Raw genomic sequence first — 18,209 nt, 5'->3', positions numbered from 1 at the left:
TGAGAGTTATACCAAGGAGCAAACTTTCTTTGCTTTGTTAACTTCTTTTTAAGAGGAGCTACAGAGTCGAGCGTTGTTCGCAGCGAGCCTACGGCGCTATCAACAAAATGATCAATTTGGGAGAGGTTAAAGTCGGCACGAGAAACCTCTGTTACTGAAGGTATTGGTATTGAATTTAACGACGAAGTAATCTTTTCCTTAAATTTTGTGACAGCACTATCTGATAAACATCTAGTATAGTAACTGTTGCTAAGTGGCGTGTAATCGAGTAAAAAGAAATCAAAAGTAATCAGATAATGATCTGATAGCAAGGGATTCTGTGGAAAGACTTTTAGGTTATCAATTTCAATTCCATACGTCAGAACTAGATCGAGGGTATGGTTAAAACAGTGAGTGGGTTCATGTACACCCTGACTGAAGCCAATGGAGTCTATTAATGAGCTAAACGCAGTAGCCAGGGAGTCATTATCAACGTCGACATGAATGTTAAAATCGCCTACAATAATAACTTTATCTGATTTAAGAACTAAACTGGATAAAAACTCTGAGAATTCAGATACAAATTCAGAATACAGGCCAGGAGCACGGTACACTATAACAAATAAAAGTGGCTGCGAGGTTTTCCAGGTCGGATGTAAAACACTAAGAACGAGGCTTTCAAATGAATTATAATCTAGTTTAGGTTTAGGGCTGATTAACAGACTAGAGTTAAAAATGGCTGCAACTCCCCCTCCTCGGCCGCTGCCTCGAGGAATGTGGGTATTATTATGACTGGGAGGAGTGGACTCATTTAGACTAACATATTCATCTTGACACAGCCAGGTTTCAGTGAGACTGAGTAAATCAATATGATTATCTGATATTAATTCGTTTACTAACACTGCTTTAGACGATAGACACCTGATATTTAACAGTCCGCATTTAATTCTCCTGTTTTGTCTTTCTGTCACAGAAGAGGTTTTAATTTTTATGAGGTTGTTATGCACAACTCCTCTTTGTTTAATTTTAGATTTAAATAATTTAGGTGGTCGGGGGACAGACACCGTTTGTATAAAACTATGAAAACTATGGCTGGGTAACTGAACTAGAAGCTCAGAGAGGCGTTTAGGACTGCAACTCTCTGTCCTGGTCTCAACTCTGGGTTGTCAGGGATTTAAATTACTAATAAAATTTGCCAGGTTCCTAGAAATGAGAGCAGCTCCATCCAAAGTGGGGTGAATGCCGTCTCTCCTAATAAGACCAGGTTTTCCCCAGAAAGTTTGCCAATTATTAACAAAACCCACATCGTTTGCTGGACACCACCTGGACAGCCAGCGGTTAAATGATGACATGCGGCTAAACATGTCATCACTGGTCAGATTTGGGAGGGGTCCAGAGAAAAGTACGGAGTCCGACATCGTTTTTGCATATTCACACACCGAGGCAATATTAATTTTAGTGACCTCCGATTGGCGTAACCGGGTGTCATTGCCGCCGACGTGAATAACAATCTTACTGAATCTACGTTTAGCTTTAGCCAGCAGTTTTAAATTTGATTCAATGTCGCCCGCTCTGGCCCCAGGGATACATTTGACTATGGCCGCTGGTGTTGCTAATTTCACGTTCCTCAGAATAGAGCTGCCAATAACCAGAGTTTTATCCTCAGCAGGTGTGTCGCTGAGTGGGGAAAAGCGGTTGGAAACGTGAACAGGCTGGTGGTGAACCGTGGGCTTCTGCTTGGAGCTGTGCTTCTGGCGAACCGTAACCCAACCTCCCGGCTGAACGGGAGTTACCGGAGGACAGTTAGCAGAGGCTAAGGCTATGCTATGTGGCTCCGCACCGGCTACAGGGGGCTGGCTAACTACAGTAGCTTTTGAATGGTTTTCCATGGTGCGGAGCCGCGCTTCTAATTCACTAAGCCTCGCCTCCAACGCAGCAAATAAGCTACACTTATTACAATTACCACTGTCGCTAAAGGAGGCAGAGGCATAACTGAACATTTGGCACACCGGGCAAGAAAGAGCAGGAGAAGGAGAAGCCATGGCTAAGCTAAAGTAGCTAACAAGGCTAAGAGCGTGCAAACAACAGCTAAGAGATTAGCGAGAAAGTCGTAGAAAGAAGGAGAGCTATAAGTGCTTAAACAGAACCAGTGTGGGTTATGACTTGAAGTAGACGTTAAAGCAGCGTTAAAGCAACTGAGGTGAGAAAGCAGGCTAGCAGAATTCACCAGAGCAGTACAGAGACGCTGTCACAGAAACACCGGAAATGACACAACTCGCTTACCGCAATACGTCAACACGTGAGTCCAGTGTTTCACATTGAAAGGGCCAAAGATGGACAAAGAATGGCTGATTTACGAGGTTGAAATGAAGCGTTTTCTTTAGGATACCTCCTCATTTTACTACAAAAACCTAAATAAGTTGTCATCTGGCCGGAGGGTGATCACCAGGGAGCTGAACGTTTCTGGTAACTACTGTGTGGGATGTTTAGCAAAGCTCGCTAGCAAGCTAGCTTGTTTTACAAAGTGGAGATGGTGGTATGACATAGTAGCTACACCAATGATATCTACAAGTTACCCACGAGAGTATTGTTGTGAATATTAACAACAAAGTATGTATTCACCCATCTTTTCAGTGGGAGTTTACATGACGTGACCGGAGTTCCATATTTAACAGATCCAGTGTGGACAAAGAGCATCTGATGTAACGCGATGTGGTCAGACAAGGTGTTGGACCCCATCCAGTCACTCTATAGCTTTGGGCATCACCCCCTCTTATTCAGAGGTTTACAAAGGTAACAGGTCATAAGAGTTCATGTCAGTGGGGGTCTGAGGACTTATTGATGAGTCCAGCTATGGTCAGGGAGAAACTGTTCTTGGTGAAAGGGGTTTTGGTCCTGATGGACTGCAGCCTCCTGCTGGAAGGGAGTGTTCCAAGGACTTTGTGTCCAGGGTTTGAGGAGTCATCCACAATCTTCCCTGCCTGCCTCAGGGTCCTGGAGGGACGGATGATTGCAGCCAATCCCCTTCTCAGCAGAGTGAATGATACGCTGCAGTCTACCCCTGTTCTTTGCTGTGGCAGCAGTGTGCCAGATAATGATAGTGGAAGTAAGGATGGACTCAGTAATGGCACCATCATTGACTTTGTCAAGTAGAACTTTGTGCTCCTTCACCAACTTCTTAGGTAAAGGAGCAGGGCGGTGGTTCCTTAGTCGTGAAGTCTTTTGGGGATGATGATGATGGTGGAGGTCTTGAGGCAGAATGGGACATAGCATGTCTCCAGTGAGATGTCAAAGACATCTGTGAACACCGTAGCTGACTTTTGCCTCCTCAAAAATATAACTTCCTAGTGGGGCAATGGCAGATACAGAGACACCACATGGTGACGGCAAGAACTTTGATGTGTCTGTTTCTGATGGCAGTAGAGATTTCTGGGAGAAAAAACATGAAGCTTCTTTTAAAAAAAAGTATTTTCCTTTTACACATCTATCAAAGCGAATGAAACATGAAGACTGCAGGGAATAGCCTCCTATTTAGTCATGAAACAAGTCGGATTGTCCCACTCTGTATCACACAGTAAAAGGTAAATGAACTGCATTTAAAGTGTATTTGCCTAATGCAAGGTGCTGGCCTGACCATCAGAAGCAACTTGGAGTTACCCGAGGACACTCTGACAAATAGAAAGGAGGAGGCAAGGATCATTAGTGGTTGACCCGCTCTATGAATCAAAACTAATGCCACAGGTATACTAGGGCTGTGAACGAATATTCTAAATTCGAATTTAAATTCAAATTTGAAAAAAAAAATGGACCTTCGAATGTGACAATTGATATTCGATTGTGGAGAAAAAAAAAAAAAACACCACCGCAGCTGTCCTCTTTGCGAGTGGGAGGTGGGAGCGGCCACGGAGGCGCGGCGCAGCCGGTATGGATGACACAATCGGTTAACATGGGCACCCAAAGGAAACTGGCTTCCCTTCTCGGCGCTTCGAGGCTATTCGCAGCACTTCCGCGGGCGGTGTGGCCTGACGGGTCAGAGAGGGGGGGCGAGCGAGAGGTCCGCGGTCGTTTATAACGTAATGTTATAGATAATTGTTTTATGTGTTTTAATGTGTAGGTATGTAAATGTTTTCAGACATTTATGTTGAAATAAAAATACCTACAAGTAGTTATGTTTCCTTGTATTAATACATATACAAGTATATTTCCTTGTATTAGTTTGCTCTCTTGTGGACATAATGCGAAAAAAAAAATTCGAATGGTTCGAACCTATGAGTTATTTTTAGAACGAATATTCAAACGTCATTTTTGAGCAATTTTGACAGCCCTAAGGTATACACAGTTTGACTCTGGATAAGCCCTTGCATCAAATTTAGCTTGATCCAGTCTGACCCCAACCTCACGTCACTTTGGTGCTAGCTAGCTCCTCCAGTCTGCATGTCAAAGTATCCTTGAGCTTGAACCCCAAACTGCTCCCGATGATGCTTCCAGTTAAAAACTGAGTAGCAGGTGGCACCTTGTAGGGTAGCCTCGGCCACCAGTGTATGAATCTGTGTGTGAATGGGTGAATGTGACTCGCAGTGTAAATCGCTTTGAGTGATTGGATGACTAGAAAGGCGCTATACAATAGCAGGTCCATTTACCAACTCTTAATGGACCATTTTCAAATCCTCCATGGTTGCACAAAGTTACAGCCAGAAGATCATTTGTGTCCTAAATGACCAAATTCCCAAGAATCCGCTGGCCATGGGGTTTTGGGTTTTTCCATCTCAGGAGCTCTGACAGAAGAAAGGTCTTGGTAGGCCTGAAAGACTGTCCACTATAGGGTGGGACCGGTGTGAGCATCTTCAAACCGGTTTGATTTTAAGCCAAACACTGGAGCGACCGGTATACCAAATGCTACCTGGTGTCGCACTTGACTCAGCAGCTGCTCCTGAGTGGATCATAATGACACTGTGTCCAAACAGCTAAAGAGCATCAGACTATCATGTTGCATCACATAACATCAGAGCACTCCGTCCACACGGAATCTTTTAAATACGCACTTCTGTTACGTCACGTAAACAAATCATGTAAATATCAGCTATTTGCTCAAGACTGGAGACATCAGTTCAGTCTCACTCATCGAAAACCGGCACTTGGTCGGCTACTTTTGGTGTCACACACTGATGAAAAAAGCCGTCTTTTCATGTCCGTTTGATACCCGGCAGGTGGCCGGCGGCGCCGGGGGAAACGTGGTGTGACAGTAATTAAAGTTAAGGCGGCAAAAGACTGAGGCTTGTGGGAGGGGTGGTGGATGGGTCTAACACCCACCAACTTCCATCCAGGAGGCCGGTGTTCACTGTAAGATTGTAAAGCCAAACCCTGTTCTTTTTTCCTAAACCTAAACACGTGGGTTTTGTTTTGTTCACATTTCCTGTGAAAACAGAATGCATGTAACTGAAGGTGACCCGGCACCAAACGGTGTTTGGTCGCAGTCTGGAGCCCTCTACAAGAAATGCACTCAGTAAATCCATAAGTGCTACAGGCAGCCTGGGTCCAGGAATTGAGGGCGAGGAGCCTGCTGAAGCGTTCTGCACCGTGGGACAGTGTTGCAGGGGACCGCTGATAAAAACAAACTTTCCACAGTTTTTTAAAAGAACATCGACACAAAATCCATTTTTGTCAGCTCTGATTGCCGGCGGGCCGTGTCGTTCGAGCCCAAATGAAAAATCAGCCGGTTTATGGAGGAAGGGAGTGAATGAAGCAGTGCTGGAAGTTTGTCAAGGATGACCGGGACTGTGCCTCCAGGAAAGCAGTGAGTTGTGACATTGAAAAAACAAATATTCCTGATGATGCTGTCTCCAAACAACACGGTGGAAGGAGGGAAAAGAGGACGAAGAGGAACAGGATGGGGATTGGGGGACTCACGTGAGGCAGGTGGACGGTCCATGCTGCGTGACCGGGGGGGCAGGTGTTGCGGTGACTCGGCGGTCCCGGCCCCGGCAGGAGGAGCGCCATCCCAGCTGTGGGAGAGGGGTCCTCTGGAGCGTCTCAGTACAGCCTCTTTTAGGAGCCTCCGACGCGCCGCAGAAGCCGATGCCTGGAAAGGGAGTCGATGGTCGGGTCCTGCAACAGCGGCACTCCGGTCCTCAACAGGTGCCAGCGAAGAAGACGCAGATCCATCCATGCAGGGCGCCGCAGGAGTACCATCGGTCGGCGGAGAGGGAGCCACAGTGCCGCGGGACACCGAGGCCGACCCCTCCAAGCGGGGAGCGGCTGGAGCAGCACCGGTTGGTGGGGAAGGAGCCGCAGTGGCAGCGTCTGCAGGGCCAGTGTCTGGGTCTCCGTCCGATGCCAAGGCGCAGTAGCGGTTTGACAGGCTGAGGCGCAGAGGTGAGGCAGCACAGCCAGGGTCTCTCTTATCCCTGCCGACCACCTCCACCCAAGACCACTGGCGACTTGGTGTTGAGCTGGAGGACGGTGGAGGCCAAGCGCTGGCATCCCAGTGCACCATGTCTTGAAGGGCCACCGTGAGTGAGGAGCGACTGTTCATGAGCCACCTCCTGGAGGGCGGTCAGCATGGAGGATTTGTCGTTTAGTTCACCAGAGATCCGGCGAATGTCCTTTGTCTGCTTTTTCAAGGTGGGGGTCCACATCAGGGTGCATAGATGTAGCCATAGATGTTTGCCCACCTGTCAAGCAGACCGGGTAGTGTCTGGCTGTTAAAACCCCTAATGCTTGGACATCCAGTGAGTAGAATTTAACACCGATTAAAGGAGATAAATAAAAACAACTGATGTCCAAGCAGATAGCTTAAAAGTCACTTAAAAGCTAAAATAAATCATTTTAAAATCACGGGTTAGGGAGAGCACAGGCAGGCAGCTACAGATGCCGACACATGCGCAGATCTCTCTCTCTATATATAGAGGAGGAAAGGTTGTGTTAGGGAAGTACATATTTATTCTGTTACACTGGGTCGTACTTGGACTGTAAATAAACTGGGTTCATTACTTATATATTTAATTAGGTGATAAACAGACTGAGGATTGTTGTAAATAAATTTGGCAATTTGAAATAATATGAGTTAAAAGAAGAAATGTAAGAAAGGGGTAGAGACAGTTTCACCTCTACGTACTCCTTTTCAGACACTGTTATCTGTTTGGTTCCTTTACATGAGGTTACTTAAAGCTAACATGATTTCAGTTCACTACACTATTATTATTATTATTTTATTTTATTTAAGCAGGAGGTCCTGTTGAAATTGAAAATCTCTTTTACAACAGAGACCCGGTCGAGGCAGCAGCCAATCAGAACACATTTAAAATGCAACTAATACCACATATAATCCAAAAGTCCACAATAAAACAACAGCTATTCAAACACAGCGGCCTCTCAGGAAGAACAAGCACATGTCTCTGTCACCACATTCTTTATGATGCCCTTAAATTCATCAGTGGATATCAGTGTTTCTACTTTTATATATTTTGGTGGATTATTTCATGTCCATGGTGCGGAGCAGGAAAATACAGTTTCCCCCAGATCTGTTAAAACCTGCCGTTCATTAAAAAGCAGCCACCTGGAGGAGCGTAGCTGGAAACTGTCAGAGCTGACACACAGAGAGGTGCAGACTTCGGCTGGGAGTTTGACCAGTATTGCTTTATAGATTAAAAACATATAGCAGTGCTGCCATCTGTGAGTGGTGAGTGATGTCCAGCCCACCAAATCATAAAGAACTCAGGGACAAGACAGGGACTCTGCATCTGTAATAAAACTCTAAGGTGCATGCTGCACTGAATCAAGGCTGCGTAAAACAGTGACAAAACAGTCTCATGTTTTTAATGGGCACATTCACTGAAACATTGTTAGCACATCTGCATCTGATCTCTGCGGCCGGCCAACAGTTTATAACACAGGACATGTTTACAAGTGTTCCGTATCTTTGACATCTGCAGTCCATACATGACGGGATTCAACAGGGGCTGTATGATGAGAAAATACAGCGACAGAATGATCCGCAGCATGCTGGGCATGCCTCCCGTATCAAACCTGCTCTGAAGGATCTCAAAGCAGCAGCCGAAGGTGAAGTTGAGCAGAGAGGCGAGGTGAGGTGTGCAGGTGCTGACGGCTTTCTGTCTCGTCTGTTTAGAACCAGAGAAACAAACCTGGAAAATTTTCACGTAGGAGAAAAGGATGGGGAGCAGAGGGACTACGACGGTGAGGACGGTCCCAAATATTCCATAGAAGTTATTCACTCGAGTGTCAGAACACGCCAACTTTACAACTAAGTAGTTGTGACAGTACAAACTGTGTATGATGTTTCCACACAGCGTCAGACGGATATTTAAAGATAAAGTGATCATGAATTTCACAAAAGAGTAAAACCACAGTACAGCAATGAAGATAAGAGCCTTGTTAAATGTCATGCGTGTGTTATACTGCAGAGGACAACAGATGGCCAGATATCTGTCATAAGACATGACGGCCAAATTACAAAATTCTACATGTGCATATGTGTACAGACAATAAATCTGCAGGAAACAAGCTGAAGCAGAGACAGTGTGAATGTCAGAGAGGATCTGAAGCAGCAGGAATGGAAACAACCCTGTACTACCATACAGTTCATTTACAAACAGGCTGCACAGAAACATGTACATAGGTTCATGTAAGCTTCTGTTCACACAGATAACCACAATCAGAGACGTGTTGATGAGAACTATAACACTGTATAACACTGCAGTCATCATAAAGCACAAGTATTTTAAAGCTCCTACATGGATATAAGTGCTGAGGATAAAATAAGATAAAGTTGAATTTACAGTCATTCTTGTTTCAGTTTAAACACGTTCACTCTTCACTTTTTAACCCACAACCAGTCAGACACTGTTCTGAATAACACACATTATTTTCATACCTGCTGAGCTGTCACTGACCGTGTGAAGCGCGTCACAGGCAGGATAAACTCATCATTCACACTGTGCCTTTAAAATGACAGAAACACATCACACAGCTCAGCTCAGGCAGAGTGCCTCAGTAACTGACGGGAGGCTGCAGTGATGTCTGCTGTTTATACCTTTACATGACAAGGACACGTCACCACAGTTAACACTCCAACACACACTCAGATCTTTATGATCACTCTGCAATGTCGAGGGAGTTAATATGTGATGTCAGAACTGGGGAGACAGATGAAGACCAACATCATCATCATCATCATCATCACAAGTTAACACAAGATTAATACATGAACTATTAAATATAACCAGGAAAATTATTTATGTGGAGCTTAAAATGCTTTTAACTTGCAGTTATAGTTTATGTCATCATCATCCTCACTGTGACCTCATCACATGACCACGTTTGGACATTAACATATGGCGTCCAAGGTACCCTGGGTGTGTTGGTTGTTGACGTTCTGGGACGCCGTGTCAACTTCAGCCTGTTACATGCATTGTCTGTTTTCAAAATACACTTCTTTTTTCACAGGAAATGTACAGTTTGCATACAGTCTCTTTCAAAATAAAAGCACTACTACCACCAACTGATGTTTTTTTCCTTCAACAACACACACACGTGGTTACGTTTAGCCGACACACACACGTGGTTACGTTTAGCCGACACACACAAACGTGGTTACGTTTAGCCGACACACACACGTGGTTACGTTTAGCCGACACACACAAACGTGGTTACGTTTAGCCGACACACACACATGGTTACGTTTAGCTGACACACATACACGTGGTTACGTTTAGCCAACACACACACGTGGTTACGTTTAGCCGACACACACAAACGTGGTTACGTTTAGCCGACACACACACATGGTTACGTTTAGCTGACACACATACACGTGGTTACGTTTAGCCAACACACAACAAACATTGCTACCTTTACTACATTTATTTACATTTAAGATCTGTCATGAGCAAAACGTAAAGTTTTTAATCGGCTGCTCGCTGCTAAAAACAAAACAAAACTGGGCAATAGTTTTTTTCTGGTTTTAAAAAATCCGGCCCAGCTGAATTCATAATTGAACAGCTCTGCTGTCGGATATTTTCTGACACAGATGTCATTACACCACGACAGTGTCTCAAACATTTTATAACAGAGCATGTTTCAATAGATTCAGTATTTTTAAAGGACTTTAATTTGTTGTTGTTTTATTTATTTGGTTTGAAGGATTTTGCCTTTTTTTTTTTGCTTTGTGTGAACATTCAGGTGACAGAACGTGTCTCAGCATTAATGATCATTAAGACTCGTAGATATTTAATATAATTACCACTTTCTTTTCTGTTGTGTTTTATTAATATACTGTGAATTATCTATGCAACAATGTAAATTCTGCCACTGTCTGTTTATCATTATATCTTGCTTTTTTCTTTCTTTTTTTTTTGTTTACACTGTGGTACAAAGTCTCAGGGCTGCTGTGACACTGCAGCGACTGAGGGCAACAAAAAAAGAGTCTTGGGTGCATCGGTGTAATGGATGACCAAGAAAGGACATCAGAGGACAGACACAAAAAGCTTCACAGGCTGAGATCAATGCAGACACATGTCAGTTTATTTCAAACATCCGTCATTATGATGATCGACAAGGACTGAGATGTTTGCTGCTTTTTATTCACTTCTTTTTGTGCACAGATGTTCAAAATAAACTGACATTTCTCTGCATTGATCTCAGCCTGTGAAGCTTTTTGTGTCTGTGCAGCTCAGTCACGTTGGTGTGCAGATGTCTCCTCTGACGTCCTTACTGCATTACAATCACTCAGCTTTAATATCAGTGCTGTTAAACTGTGTAATATCTGTACTTCCATCAGTCAGTGATGTGAAATCAGCCCCTCAGTCTGTCTCTTCTGCTTCTGTCTGATGCCTCCTGATTATACTACTCTTTGTTTCTGTACACTTGACTTGTTTTACAGACTTATATACTGCTTTGTATTTGTTTCTCCTGGTACTTCCTGTTTGCACTCTGCTGCTGCGATGTTGCAAACGTCCCTGCTGTGGGACGTCTAAAGGATGATCTTAAAGCTGACATGATTTCGGTTCATCACACTCCACATTAACAGTGACACAAACACACTGTTTCCACTCAGTCTCATGTTTTTAATGGGCACATTCACTGAAACATTGTTAGCACATCTGCATCTGATCTCTGCGGCCGGCCAACAGTTTATAACACAGGACATGTTTACACGTGTTCCGTATCTTTGACATCTGCAGTCCGTACATGACGGGATTCAACAGCGGCTGCAGCAGCACAAAATACAAGGACAGAAAATTCTGCAGCACGCTGGATCTACTCGTCGTATCAAACCTGCTCTGAATGATTTCAAATGTGCAGCAGCAGAAAAAGTTGAGCAGAGAGATGAGGTGAGGTGTGCAGGTGCTGATGGCTTTCTGTCTCGTCTGTTTCGAACCAGAAAAACAAACCTGGAAAATTTTCATGTAGGAAAAAAGGATGGGGAGCAGAGGGACTACGACAGTGACAGCAATGGCACACAGTCCGTAGATGTTGTTGACTCTGGTGTCAGAACACATCAACTTAACAATGAGGTAGTTACGGCAATACAGGTTGTTGATTACGTTCCCGCATAGCGTCAGACGGAGGTTTAAAGAAAGGGTTATTAAGAATTTAACAAAACAGACCAGCCAGATGACGATAATAAAGACAACTGCTCTGTCTGGCGTCATGCGTGTGTTATACTGCAGAGGACAGCAGATAGCCAGATATCTGTCATAAGACATGACGGCTAAAGTACAAAACTCTATATTTGCATACGTGTACAGACAATAAATCTGCAGGAAACAAGCTGAAGCAGAGACAGTGTGAATGTCAGAGAGGATCTGAAGCAGCAGGAATGGAAACAACCCTGTACTACCATACAGTTCATTTACAAACAGGCTGCACAGAAACATGTACATAGGTTCATGTAAGCTTCTGTTCACACAGATAACCACAATCAGAGACGTGTTGGCAACAACAATAACAACATACAACATTGCAGTGAGCAGAAAATAAAAGTACTTCAGGTTTCCAACGTGCACATAAGCTCCGAGGACGAAAAAAGACAAAGTTGATAAAGTTGAATTCAACATCATTCAAATAATACAGACCTCACAAACAACCTAAACTCACCATCGACTCCTCTCTGAGTGTTTCAACACCTTCACATGTGGAAATGAGACATGGTCACATGACACACAGCGAGGTGTTTGTCACCTGTTGTGCTGCAGACGGCTGCAGTCACTGCTGTCAACTGCACAAACCTGCTGCTTTATACCTTCTCACAACACAAGAGGCCAACAGGACAGTCCCACTCTATCATCTGGACCAAACCAGCTGTCCATCCATAGGCACAAATCCTGAGGGGGACGGGGGCAGGGAGGTCTGGAACTACTCTGCAAAGGTTCACTTCAAACCAGAGACACCTTTATTAACTTCTACATTCCAACACAATGAAAGACGTGACCAGTTGTAACCTGACAGCGTTTGTTCACTTCATCACCTTCTGTGTGACTGCAGCAGTCGTACGAACAGAGCAGCTGCTAAACATCGTTCAAACTCAAAGAATTTTGAGTTACAATTTACAGAAGTGTTTTTACCAAAGACAAAACTTCATTCTCATAATAATGTTTTCATCTTTTGTAAAACTGTCACATTTCTACATTTGAAATCAATCAATCAATCAATCAATCAATTTTATTTATAAAGCCCAATATCACAAATCACAATTTGCCTCACAGGGCTTTACAGCATACGACATCCCTCTGTCCTTATGACCCTCACAGCTGATCAGGAAAAACTCCCCAAAAAACCCTTTAACGGGGAAAAAACGGTAGAAACCTCAGGAAGAGCAACTGAGGAGGGATCCCTCTTCCAGGACGGACAGACGTGCAATAGATGTCGTACAGAACAGATCAGCATAATAAATTAACAGTAATCCGCATGACACAATGAGACAGAGAGAGAGAGAGAGAGAGAGATGCAGGTAATAACAGTAGCTTACAACAACATTATTGAAAGTAATAATATTATAGTTATAGTTCTGGCTACTGTGGTACAATATGTTGAAAGTATGTATTAATATCTGGCAGTATACATGTGTGACAATAGTCATATGTGTATAATAACAGTAGAAGTATGACTAATGACTAATGATGGCAGCAGCAGCAGGAGGCATCTGGCAGGACCACGGCAGCAGCACAACCACACACGTCACGCTGTCCAGGCACCGCTGTGATATGAGTTAATCTGAGAGACAGTGGAGCACAAAGGCTCCGGAGAAGAAGCCGAGTTAGTGACATCCAGAATGGCCGAGTTAGCAAGATGCAGTAATAGAATACGAGAGAGAGAGAGAGAGAGAGAGAGAGAGAGAGAGAGAGAGAGAGAGAGAGAGAGAGAGAAGGAGAGAAGGTGCCCGGTGTATTATAGGGGGGTCCTCCGGCAGACTAGGCCTAAGTCAGCCTAACTAGGGGCTGGTACAGGGCAAGCCTGAGCCAGCCCTAACTATAAGCTTTATCAAAGAGGAAAGTCTTAAGTCTAGTCTTAAATGTGGAGACGGTGTCTGCCTCCCGGACCGTAACAGGAAGATGATTCCACAGGAGAGGAGCCTGATAGCTGAAGGCTCTGGCTCCTGATCTACTTTTGGAGACTTTAGGGACCACGAGTAACCCTGCGTTCTCAGAGCGCAGTGTTCTGGTGGGATAATATGGCACTATGAGCTCTCTAAGATATGACGGAGCTTGACCATTTAGAGCTTTATAAGTTAACAGTAGGATTTTAAATTCAATCGACGTACCTTAAACAGTTAAGTTCCAATTATCTTTCCTGCATTTAAAGTCGTGGTGTGATGTTGTTTATAATCCTTTAAATAAATGAAGACTTGATTTAAAAAAATGACATAATTACAGCAAACACTTAAAAAAAAAAAAATCAAGTCTCTGGCAGTTGTCATGGTGATGTGAGCGAAACAAATAAATCTGCTTCTTTGGGAAAATTAAATCCAGTTAGGCATCTATTAGCTTTAATTCAGTTAACAGGTGTTGCATCTGTGTGTGTGTGTGTGTGTGTGTGTGTGTGTGTGTATTATGTATTTATTTCTTAATATTTTACACAGAGTTTTAGGAGTTGAGACATACAACAATTTATATCCCATCCATTTTTATTTTACGCGCTGGTATCAGATCAGTACTCTGTATCAGCACATACCAGTTCACCTCCTGGGCACTGCCGAGGTGCCCTTGAGCAAGGCACCTAACCCCCCAACCGCTCGGGGCGCCTCACCAAGGGCAGCCCCCTCACTCTGACATCTCTCCACTTTGTGCATGTATAGGTCCTGTTTGTGCATGTGTGTGTTTGGGCCTGTGTGTTAATGACAAGCAAGAGTGAAAACATTGAATTAAATAAACTTAAACTACCTGAGGTTCAGGGATTGGAATCGATATCAGGAAGGAAAAAGTGGTATCGGTACATCTCTACCTGAAAGCTCACAGATGCTGGTGAAAACAGAGCAGCAGCACCAGAGACTGTGGAGGCAGTGTAGCGTAGCTCAAGTGACAGACTGGAGGGGATGAAGAGGACATTTTAAAAAAGATGGAACGGAACGAATCATGGTGAAAACAGTTCTCTGTCCACATGTCATCATGTGTTTAATAGATGTGTTTCATGTGTTTAGACTGTAGAGACCTGTGGCTCAGAGGCAGAGCGGGTTGTCCACTAATTGGAAGATCGGTGGTTCGATCCCTGGCTCCTACAGGCCACATGTCAAAGTATCCTTGAACAAGATACTGAACCCCAAATGTCTCCAGATGGCTGTTCCATTAGTGTGTGAGTGCACTGAAAGAGCAGTAGCAGGTGGCACCTGTACAGCAGCCTCGGCCACCAGTGTGTGAACGTGTGAATGTGACCTGTAGTGTAAAAGCACTTTGAGAGGCCGGATGACTAGAAAGCAGCTGAACAAGTGCAGGTCCATTTAATTGGATTAAATAGAGAAAACTTTTTGACATGAGGTAAAGACTCAAACTAACGAACATTTCTGTCTAAATCTAAAATATTAAAGGAGCAGTAGCTACTGTTACTATGCCCCTACCTCCAGCAGCACCACGTTCAGGCACATTCCTCGGGGCTGGTTTGAATTCACCAGAAGTCTTTTTCCAGTTTTAACAAAAACCTGCCTGAACTTCCTGTGTTTGTTCTGAAAGTCCGAACCATCAAAAATGTTTCCACACCAAAAACTAAGCAATGAAAGCAGTCACAGTGAAGTGTTTCTACAGTCCCAGCTGGACGAGGACATCTAACTGGCCTACTGTCCTTGTCCCAGTATACAAGCACGGGAGGGGAATCCATTTATTGAGCCAAGTATGTGCGACTCCTCTACGATAGGTGGAGATATGCCCCCTTTCAGCTTGTTAGTATTGGACCTTTTTCCTGTTGACCTATTACGTCACAGACCAAACAATGGACAAACAAGTTAGCTACGGTTAGCTAGCAGCTAACTGCTACCATGGTGGACAACTTTACAGCTCTGTACATTTGGTCCGTCCAAAAAGTCACGGCTCTGGATGTAGATTTCTCCATGTTGTTACCGGCTTCTTCTTCTCTTACACATTTAATGCTATTGGACTTCCGGGTCAAAGCCCGGGGCGGAAACTGTGGAGCATGCTCAGAGCGCCTCGGCCAGTTTGGGTCTGATTGACTGTATACATGCAGGAGTCACATGACCTGGGTGTGTTAGTCCCACTGTGACACATTCACTGCAGGACCATTTCACTCACACTGACATGTTCACAGGGATTTATATAAATCCATTTTCTCTGTTGTCATGGAAACGGACTGAATGGTTCAGACTGATCCGCACAGAGGCTGCCTCTGTTTGGTGGTCGAGGGAAGTTTCACATCTGAAACTTTGGTTCAGATCAAACTGAAAAATCTCGACCAAGTGAGGTCGGTGAGGAAGGGCCCTCATAACGTCACAGGAAGTGTTCATGTGTTCATCAGTGCAGAGATTCACCCAAATCTGGAGGTTCCAATTCATATCCAACATTTAGTGATTATTAAAAATATTATTTTCTAATCTGTGTCCGTCCGTCCGTCCGTCCTGACGCTGTTACAGAGCGGTCTGAGGGGAGGTCATTATCAGCCCTCTGAGGACCAGTGCAACCAGTCCTGAGGTGTGCTCCTGCTGATTGGTCTCACTGGTCAACAGCTCTGAGTGTAATTTGCTTCAGAGGGAATTGGTGGAAACTGTGGCGAGCATGAAGACGCCTCAGGGACAGACATGTTGATGGGCTGAAATGACCTCTGACCTGAGGGACCTGGTTAATGAGCTGCTGTGATGTAACTTCCCCCAACACCTCTGAGAGGTTTGCATCAGTCACAGACGGGAGTGAAGTTAGTTTGTGTTAATGCGCTTTGCTTCAGATTGTTTGTCAGAGTTTAAAGCTCCAATAATCAGATGTTTTCATATTAACTGATAAAGTGTGACAGAGAAAGACTTTTTAGACTCTGAACTCAGGTCCACACGCTGCTGCTTGAAACATCGCAGCACTCAGAATCTAAATTAAAAAAAAAAATTACCAATAATCACACGAGGCCGTGCATGAGACAGACAAATAAACACCTCATGTTGCAATCAGTGAGCTCAAGATGTGGTTTGTGGATATACTGGATACTGGAGAACATCTGAATATGTTTGATAATGATCCTGTAATGAAGTCATGACTTTGTCCTGCACAGTCACCAGAAGAAAACGTCAGCATTGTACGTGACTGATAACTACAGATGTGTTACATTTCTACATATGCATCATATCAATGTTTGACGGGGAGGTGGAGGAGATGTGGAGGGCGCACACCGGGACGAGATGCTTGCCAAGCTGCAGACCACTGTTAAACACCAACAACCAAAGGCAGCGGTTGGCCTTTGGTGACCAGTGGCTGCACTTCCAGCAGCATTCTCGCTACTGAACATGGGTGTTCTTTGGCGACCCATCACTGTGTTTCCAGCAGCTTTTGTGCCACAAAACATGAGTATTTTCTTTGCAACTGGTGGCTGCATTTCAAGCAGCATTTCTAAGACCACACATGGGTGTTTTTTAGAGAACAACTACCACATTTCCAGCAGCTTTTGTGCCACTGAACACAGTCCGTCATTACCGCATTTCAAGCAGGTGTTGTTCAGTGCTTTAGTGACAATAATTGTAGGTGGTTTTTTTTAGCAACCAGCGACCATGTTTCCAGCAGAACTGTTGCCACCAAACGTAGGTTTCTTTTAGGGACCGGGCCGTGTTTCAAACTGCCTTTTTGCCACTGAACGTGGGTGTTTCCAGCAGATGTTGTGCCAACACTGTCGGTGTTCTTTCAGGGACAGGTGGCCTTGTTTCCAGCTAAATTTCTGCCACCAAACGTAGGTGTTTTTTGGTGAGTCATCACTGTGTTTCCAGACACAGGTGTTTTTAGGAACTGGTGGTCTTGTGGGGTTTTCGCCACCAAATGGGAGTGTTTCTAGGAGGCCATACACTGTTTCAGCAGCTTTTATACCATCCAGTGTAGGTGTTTTCTCAGGGACTGGGGGCCGTGGCCAAAAATGATCTTTTTCTAAGCATGTAGGTTTTGTGCCTAAACATAACTACATGTTAACCATTGTATAGTTTGAAACAAAGAGTTTCAACATACAAATGTAACATATGACTGGTTTGTACTGGTTTCTGACCAGTTAGGAGGCTTTAATGATTCTGATCAACACAGCAGCTGCAACAACAACTGAAACCATCCTCTTCCTCACAGACAAACCTGGGCTGTTAAACATTTACTTAATAAAACAAACTTAAAGGCCGACGGCCCGTCAGGACACAAGAACAAACTTTTCTCATGTTTTCTGATCTTTAAAGGTTTAGTTCAGATTGTTGTTGCACCCCGGGAGAAAACAGTGTCTGCTGCGTCACAGCATTACAATCATAAAAACTTAATAAATGAAGACACATGACGACACTGCATGTGCTGCTGCTACACACAGAATATTATATCATGATAAAAGCAAATTAAAAAGATGTGTGTGATTTATAACATAACAATGTTCTGTTTCTTCTGCAGTTTAAAACTTTACTAGCAGATATTCAGCCCTTGTGAGACTTTACTCAGACACATCACTTTGACTGAGTCGTTAAATGATTCAAACAAAGGTGATCAGTGAAGAACACAGTGAGCATCAGCTGCCTGTCTGTCACATGAAACACTTCATGGTATTTGTTAAAA

General features: G+C 44.0%; 2 protein-coding genes across 2 annotated transcripts; both read right to left on the bottom strand.

Moving 5' to 3' along the window:
* Positions 1 to 7,820: 7,820 nt before the first annotated feature.
* On the bottom strand, positions 7,821 to 8,780 carry LOC144462689 (olfactory receptor 11A1-like). Its single transcript, XM_078166807.1, has one exon. It carries the CDS (start codon positions 8,778 to 8,780, stop codon positions 7,821 to 7,823), a length of 960 nt encoding a protein of 319 aa, XP_078022933.1.
* Positions 8,781 to 11,087: 2,307 nt separating this feature from the next.
* Positions 11,088 to 12,056, bottom strand: LOC117259258 (olfactory receptor 11A1-like). Its single transcript, XM_033630503.2, has one exon. The coding sequence runs from the start codon at positions 12,054 to 12,056 to the stop codon at positions 11,088 to 11,090; it is 969 nt and encodes a 322-aa protein (XP_033486394.2).
* Between the last annotated feature and the right edge of the window lie 6,153 nt (positions 12,057 to 18,209).

This window comes from Epinephelus lanceolatus, chromosome 4 (assembly GCF_041903045.1).
Source record: "Epinephelus lanceolatus isolate andai-2023 chromosome 4, ASM4190304v1, whole genome shotgun sequence".
Classification (NCBI taxonomy): Eukaryota; Metazoa; Chordata; class Actinopteri; order Perciformes; family Serranidae; genus Epinephelus; species Epinephelus lanceolatus.
The sequence above is the reverse complement of the archived record's forward strand: the minus strand, read 5'-3'. Positions and strand labels throughout refer to the sequence as shown.